Source organism: Erythrolamprus reginae, chromosome 1 (assembly GCF_031021105.1).
Source record: "Erythrolamprus reginae isolate rEryReg1 chromosome 1, rEryReg1.hap1, whole genome shotgun sequence".
NCBI lineage: Eukaryota > Metazoa > Chordata > Lepidosauria > Squamata > Dipsadidae > Erythrolamprus > Erythrolamprus reginae.
In genome coordinates this window covers 134,109,536-134,117,662 of record NC_091950.1, presented here as the reverse complement: position 1 = coordinate 134,117,662, position 8,127 = coordinate 134,109,536, and the positions used below count along the sequence as shown (strand labels likewise).

At 41.1% G+C, this 8,127-nt stretch overlaps 1 protein-coding gene across 5 annotated transcripts in view; it reads right to left on the bottom strand.

The window, feature by feature from the left end:
* Positions 1 to 5,734: 5,734 nt before the first annotated feature.
* DEAF1 (DEAF1 transcription factor) overlaps positions 5,735 to 8,127 on the bottom strand; it is a 28,914-nt gene continuing 26,521 nt past the window's right edge. For all 5 annotated transcript variants that reach the window (XM_070765585.1, XM_070765576.1, XM_070765609.1 and 2 more), the window contains one exon: positions 5,735 to 6,255. Coding sequence is in view for 3 of the 5 variants with exons in the window: in XM_070765576.1 (XP_070621677.1) it covers positions 6,151 to 6,255 (105 nt within the window). In the remaining 2 variants the exon portion in view is untranslated. The remainder of the gene's footprint in view (positions 6,256 to 8,127) is intronic.

Here is an 8,127-nt window from a genome sequence, read left to right as displayed (position 1 = left end):
TACATAGTTGTGTGCTTCAACTTTGTTTCACTTGAGAAGGATACTGCTTTCTGGACAGCAGTTCCTTCATATTTGGTGAGAATGCAAAAATGCAATGAAACCGATGTTTGTTTGTAAGACTTCGGCATAATCTTCTAAGTTTGACTGAGAAAAATACTCCGTTTGGGATTTGCCATCTGTCCTCCATTCAAGCAGAACATTTATTCAGAAAAGCATTTGTGGTCCCACAATAAAGACACATGTGGATGTGTCTTCTGAGTGATGCGGTAAGAATTTATACATGTTTTTATGGCTCTGATAGAGTCTAGGGATTCCCCCCCCCTCACTTGTAAAAATAATTAACCACCAGAAGATGTTTAATGCCTAGAATCGTTTGCAAAGGATGTGATAGGTGAGAAACTGATAAAACAGACAGGGCTGGAAAAACATCCATGCTTGTCATAGCTATAATAGTTTGCGGGCTCAGAGTGCTGTTCAATGTCAAAGGCTTGGATAAGATGCATAATCAATTTGATCAAGCTCTATGTACCATGGGATCAGAAAACCATTATGATGAGGATGATAATTTAGTCTGACTGTAACATGGCAAATGTTTGCTCAGCCTCTAGTCCAGGTCATACACAATAATTCATAGTGATATTGTACTGAAAAGGGTTGATCTGGGAAAGGAATTTAATTCCACCCCCTTTGAAAATTCTCCTGAAAAAGTTATGATACCAACACTTAAAGTTGAATTTCCTGATACACCAAATTCTTGCCCATTGGACAGATATTTGCTATTCTGCTAAGGGCCCCACTTTTGAGAAAAGAGATTCAGGAAAAGTTGTTGTTGTTTTTTTAAATCATTTGGATTTTTGTTTGTATGCCCAAACTCCCAAAGTACAAATTTTAACCTTATGAAAATTCTGAAAACACAACAACATATTTAGGCAACTGTGCATGTTTTAATAAGAAATCCCTCTTATGAAAATTTAATCTAAATATAAAAAGGAGTATCTGGAAATTAAGACAAGAAATTAAGGACAATATAAAGGCACCAGTCTTACACAGAACATAAAACGAATATAATTAAAGTAATTGATGTGGTACCTATTTGAGTAGGATCTTAGGTTTGAGAAGATAGGCAGAATTCCTTTCATACAGGAATGATGTGTGTGTGTGTGGGGGGGGGGAGAGAGAGAGAGAGAGAGAGAGAGAGTAGACTGGTCTCCTGCTTAGATGTTAATGATATCTTACCCGTCTGTTTCTCTTCATTTTGAGAGCAATAGAACTTGAACCTCTTAGAACAGGGGTCTTCAAACTTTTTAAATAGAGGGCCACTTCATGGTCCCTCAGCTTTGAACTGGCTGGGTGGGCGTGTCTAGGTGGTCAAGTGACTGGGTGGTCACGGCCAATTTAGCAGTCCATTAAACAATATATACAAATTAAACTTTAATTTGTTATGCTCCTGGGGGTGGAAAGCCGGTTTGGAAAGGGATGTGGCTGCCTTGGGATGTATGAGAGGAACCTCTGTTTGTGTGTGTGTGTCTCTGTGTGTGTGGGGGCCAGAGGGTAGGTGGGGCAATTGTGGGCGGGGCTTGTGGCCCCACATAGGCCGGATTAATGGCTTCAGTGGGCCATATCAAGCCTGTGTGCTGTAGTTTGACGATCCCTGTCTTGGGAGAAGTTGACTGGACTCCGGCTTAGACAAATTGAGGTGTACCATCTCCTCCACTGTTCAATATAGCTAGCAAATCAAAGCATCAACAAGTAGCTGAACTCACCTTGGTGGCCCTGCAGTTAAATACTAAAGAAATTGAAGAAGCTACAATGTGTAAAATACCTTGTAACTATGTTTATGAAAGGAAAATAAAATACAAACTCAGGTCTCGTCTCTTCTCAACATGGGATGACTGTACCAGATACTTTTGGGGACCTATTGAGATGTCACCATAACGGGGTTGGTCACTTTCTAGTCAAATAGGGATCAGATGAGCAGCATGATAGGGGTGCAATTCTGCTGCTGTACCTACAGTGGCTTTTTTGGTGCTCTTGATTGATGAGGCCAAACAAATATAAAGTCTTTCCTCCAAATGCCATTCACCTTCCCTTTAACAATGTCTTGCCAAAAGCAGATTTAGGAACAATTGAAAATACATATTTGCTACAAATACAAAACCCATGCTCTTATATCAATATCTTTAAAGGTTTTTCCTCTCCTTGGCTTAGAATAAGTACCTTTTTTGGTACCTATTGTGATTTTTAACACTCAAGAAGTGCTATTTTCAAGATTAGTCTTCTTGTTAAGATGTAAGTTTCTCCCCTCAAGTGAGATGCTGACGAAATACACAGTTGCGCCTTTGCTTTTATTTTTGGCAGCGCAAACAGAAAGCTGTAAATGTGGTGCAAATGTTGAATGAATTGATCACTGAGTTCCAGAAAGAAGTCCAAGGTGTTTCCATCTACAGTATATACTTAGAAGTATGAATATTAAAATTGCAAGAATTGCCTTGAAGGACTTATTTCCTCTTTGACTGCATATCTCCCAAATAAATTCCCAGAGAATTGATGGGACTCCCTGGAACAAGACCTGACACAGGATGAAAAAGGGAAAAAAATGATGTTGGATGGAAATTGCTGATTTGATTCCATTAATTTACCATATCTGATGTTTTAAATTGCTTAAGCATCAAGTTAATGTCAGCTCTTAACAACCACAGACACAGTTTTCTCCAGGATGATTATTCCCAACCTGACTCTTCAAATCTGCCAAGTGTGCCCCATCACCATTGTAATCAAATACATTCATCTTATTGGTCATTCTCTTGTTCTTTTCCTTTCCACCTAACCAAGCATTAAGGACTTTTCAAAAGATACATGGCTCTTCACCTGTTTTATATATGATCATTTGAGCCTGATCACATGTAGCCTTGAGTGAGAACTCTGAATTAATTTGTTCTATGATCTATTTAGAGTGGTACCTCTATTTACGAACTTAATTCATTCCGTGACCAGGTTCTTAAGTAGAAAAGTTTATAAGAAGCAATTTTTCCCATAGGAATCAATGTAAAAGCAAATAATGTGCACGCTTGGAGAAACCACAGGGAGGGTGGAGGCCCTGTTTTCTCCCAGGAGATTCCTAGAGAGGCCCCATGGAGGCTTCTCCTCATCTTTTCTGACCCTGTTTCCTCGCAGGAGATTCCTAGAGAGACCACACGGAGGCTTCTCCCTGCCTTTTCCGGTTAGTTTCTGAGGTTCGGGTTTGTAAGTGGAAAATGTTCTTGAGAAGAGGCAAAAAAATCTTGAACACCCAGTTCTTATCTAGAAAAGTTTATAAGTAGAGGCGTTCTTTTTTATTATTATTATTATTATTATTATTATTATTATTATTATTATTATTATTTATTATTATTATTATTATTATTATTATTATTATTATTTATTATATTTGTATGCCGCCCCTCTCCGAAAACTCGGGGCGGTTCTTAGGTAGAGGTACCACTGTATTTGTTTTCTTGGATATTTTCAAGTCTTCTACGTACAATACCATTGTTCAAAAGCTTCAATATTTTTTCTATACTGCTTCTGATTTACAATACAGTGATCCCTCGATTATCGTGAGGGTTCCGTTCCAAGACCCCTCGCAATAATCGATTTTTCGCGATGTAGGGTTGCGGAAGTAAAAACACCATCTGCGCATGCGCGCCCTTTTTCCATGGCCGCGCATGCGCAGATGGTGGAGTTTGCGTGGGCGGCGGGGAAACCCGGATCTTCGTCTGCTCGCTGCTGCTGCGGCCGCCCAGCAGCTGATCTGCTCTTGCCACCCAGCAAAGTGGATAGAAACGAGGCTGCGAAATCAGCATCTTGTGATGTGGCTTAAATGGAGCCTGAGTTGCACAACTCCTCTTCTCTCCACCGCCGCCCCCCTCCTTCTTTTTCTGGAAGCACAAAGAGATCATCATCTCCTTCCCGGTTCCACCCCCGCTCGGTATTGTGCAACCCCCGCGAATACAGCTGGCAGTTCCGCTGGAAAATGCAGACCCGACGAAGAGGACGAAAGCGCCTTCCTCTTGGAAGGGGTGGTTTCCCCCCACGTTGGAAAGGAAGTGACGTCCGCCCAGGGTTCCCGGAAGCGCCTCGCTTCTGTATGCAGCGAGCAGACGAAGATCGGGGTTTCCCCGCCGCCCACGCAAAGGGGAAAGCCCGATTCAGCTCCTTGCTGCTGCCGCCGAGCAGATCAGCTGCTGGGCGGCCGCAGCAGCAGCGAGCAGACGAAGATCCGGGTTTCCCCGCCGCCCACGCAAAGGGGAAAGCCCGATTCGGCTCCTCGCTGCTGCCGCCGAGCAGATCAGCTGCTGGGCGGCCGCAGCAGCAGCGAGCAGACGAAGATCCGGGTTTCCCCGCCGCCCACGCAAAGGGGAAACCCCGGCTCCTCGCTGATGCCCCCGCTCGCCCGCCCGCCCGCCTGCCGCCCGCCGCCCGCCAGCAAGAGGGAGAGAGATAGAGAAAGAGAAGGAAGGAAAGAGATGAGAGAGGGAGGAAGAGAGTGTGAGAGAGGAAGAAGCAAGATAGAGAAAGAGAGAGAGAAAGAAAGATGAGAAAGGAAGGAAGAGAGTGACGTCATCGGGTGGGAAAAATCGCGATATAGCGTTTCACGAAGATCGAGATCGCGAAAATCGAGGGATCACTGTATACCAGAGTGTAATTTATCTATGTATTCTTGCAATCAATTGAGATTTAATGACATGTCCTCACTGGCATGTGACTGACAAATAAGTACAATTGTTGCTGTTTCAGTCCCCAGTAGGACAAATTCTACCATCTCACTGGAATAGCAGGCAATTCAGCAATGCTAAAATGCTATTTGTTCTACTCTGTATTATTGTAGATTGTTGAGCATGTCTAGCAGAATAACAGGATAGTAGTTTGAAGTCTACAGGGTTCAGGAGTGTGGACTATTAGTGTAATTATTTAATACAGAATTCCCCAACCTCTTTGGCTTTGTGGACCAGCGGGGTGGGTGGGGGGTGTTTGGTTCTGTGCAAGCAGTGGGCAGGTGCATGCCTGCGCAGCTTCATTTGTTTGAGCAGAGGGCAAGCGTTGCAGCCATTCATGCAAATGACGCATGTATGAACAGGCTCATCCACTGATTGTGTGTGCTTGCCTGCCACTTCTGCAGCTCGGTTCTAAATGGGTCAAGGCCTGGAGTTGGAGACTCCTGATTTAATAGGTCCAGCAAATAACAGAATCTACTTGATCTGAGTTGATCTTGAAAAACAAAGCTGGGCCATGCTACTTCGCTGGAAGACTACAACAAAATCTGAGGAGAGAAAGGGATTTAAAAATTACTGAAAGAAGGAAAGGTCCAACAAACAATTCTGTATGTTTAAAAAGATGGCCATATGGATATGAATACATCATTTTCAAATGTTGAACTCAACAAGGGAGGTTTCAGCTTTGAAGTTTCCTGCAAGACCTTCAAATCTAACTATTGAATAATTATTCTCTAGGTATTCAAATATTCTACATGTATCAGTGTAACATCTACAACTATAGGTTCGTGATACTTCCAACACTGTAAGCACCATATATATTTTTTATCATATTGGATAATTTTTATAGACAACTCCTAAATAACACACAAAAATTCATTAATAGAATCATATATGTTTTAGTTAATATTTAATAGAGATCAGGAAACCAAATTTACTGAAAAGGAGAACTGCTGCATATTTGAACAAGAATCACAAAGACCTTTTGCTGTTATAATCTTTATTGAAACCTCATCAGAGTAATCTTAAAAGGATGCAGACCCAGAAGCTGCTTTAAATAACATTTTCAAAATACTTCAAAGAATCCCATAATCCATCAGAGCAGCAAGAGGCAACAGTTGAATCTGTTTTACAGCAGTTTGTGAAGATCCATCAGCTTCCGAAGTCCCCTTAAAACAGTGGAGCTCCTTGATGCTCTTACCCCCTTAAGGTTTAATTTTTTGCTTAGTTAGAGAAAATACATATGTTGGCCAGCAACGTGCAAGTAATACTATGCCTTCGCCATCTCGGTGAAGGGTTTTATTTATGTTTTATTTTGTTTATCACAGAAATTCGCAGAAGAATTGCTGGTCCAGCCAGACTGCTGCACCACACAATCCATGAAATTGGAAGAAAGGTTTTAGACAATAACTTTTTCAATCGCATTATCTGTATCATGATCTTCTTCTGTCTGAACAGTTACTGCGGCTGACTGCCCACACATATGCTGATGGTCTTTCCAATCCTGAAAATGAGCACAAAGAAACAGACTGTGAATTGGAAGCAATTATTGAGTGAAGTACAGCAGCATACAGCAGGGGCAGGGAATGCTACCGTTACATAATGGTATATGGGAATGACCTTGGGAGACCGGACAATATCACACAGCCAAGGGAAACGTCAGATAAAAAGGCAGCTTAGCCAGTAGCAGGCAAGAGACGTAGAAGAGGCCCTCCCTAGTTTTTGGGGGGAGCTGCGAGGGAAGGGAGAGAAGTACTTCCAGACTTGAAATACTCATGTAAGCTTTCAATAAGTTATAATTAATTCATCTGATCAAATTTCCTGTCTGTAAGGTTTGAAAATCTGCAAATACTTCCCACCCTTCCTCTTCCCACCTTTCCTCAAACTAGGAAGTCTCTCTTTGAATCTCTTAGCCAGTCCGCATTCTTGCTGCAAACCAAACTGCCTTTTATCTTATCATTCCCTTGGCTGCATCTTCTTGCCCTGTCTCCCAAGGTCATTCTCACATAGCATTACTCATTTTATTTATGAATAAATAAAGCACTAGACACCACGACTCTCACATACTTGCCCTCCCAAGTAATTCCTAAGCTCGCTTAGCAATTGGGTGCTAAAATCTTTGGTACGCTCCATCTTTCTTAAATACATATCCTAGACAAGTTGGAAAAAGGAGAAAGCATAAACACCCAGTGAAATTATCAAACTAAAAGAGAAATGTATTAAAATCCAAAATTAAATTGCACTAAGTTGTAAATGGCAGCAAAGCACCATGCTACCAAATTAAAGAGAACCTGTAGTGCAGTGGCAATGCAGAAGATCGTTGTTATTCTGAGAAAGACATATTTTGATTTTTTTTTCTCCCTTTGTATCAAGAAAGGCCTAGAAGTTTAGAGCTTATTCTGAGCTAACCTGCTTGTTTGTTTGCTCTTGTTTGCTGAATAAAAGGAGGTGGGAGGGGGTTATTCTTCACTGCAAATCTGTGAAACTCTCAGACTTTTAGTTACCCCTCCCAGAATTATATGCCACTCAGCTAATGTCAGATCTTACAATCTCATGACCATAAAAGCAGGACCATGAAATGATGGTTCCCGGTTTTGATAGAAATCTTGGGATGGTTTTTGTTTGTTGGGAGTTTCTACACAGAACTTAGCATTGGTTAATACTAAAATATATTAACATTGCAGTATTAACCAATACTGGTTGTTAGAGATGCCTCACAGTGCGATGGGTGGCAAATGAATTTAATTAATAAATAAAATTGGGTACTATGGCTGCCCTTGGAGTATCTCTGCTGTCCCTATTATGGAGCTCCTGACAGCTTGTAAGAGTTGGGTATCATTTTACTTGGTACGTATGCTTTTATATGTTATCCTTTTAAGTTTATTTTATTGAATTAATAATAAAACTTAATGAGATAATTGCTCATTATCTTTGGTCCAAAGAACCAATTGCTTCTTCTTTAATCAACATGGTTTATACAAGAAACACCCCTGATTGGTGGTGGGTATGAATGTTTGTCTGGTGGTGGGCACAATTCTCAAAACACTTGTTTTATGTTGTGCAAGTCTTATATTGTAATTAAAATGAATAAAAAAATTAATTAAAAGAAAAAAGGACCAATTGCTTGGGCACCCCATCCCTGCTCTGACACTAAGAGACCCATGTTTCTAAGTGTTTTGCTTTTATACCAAAAGGTGAAAACCAAAAGGAATAAAAACCAAGAAACTTCATCCTTCATATTTTTTAGAAGGGAAAATAGTCCTTCCTTGATTTAGTCCAGGGATGCAAAGTCTGGTCTACAAACCCAAACAACCACTACATGGGATCAAACATTGGGGTTTTCTTTAACTCTTTGCTAAAGAGCTGGATTTTTGCA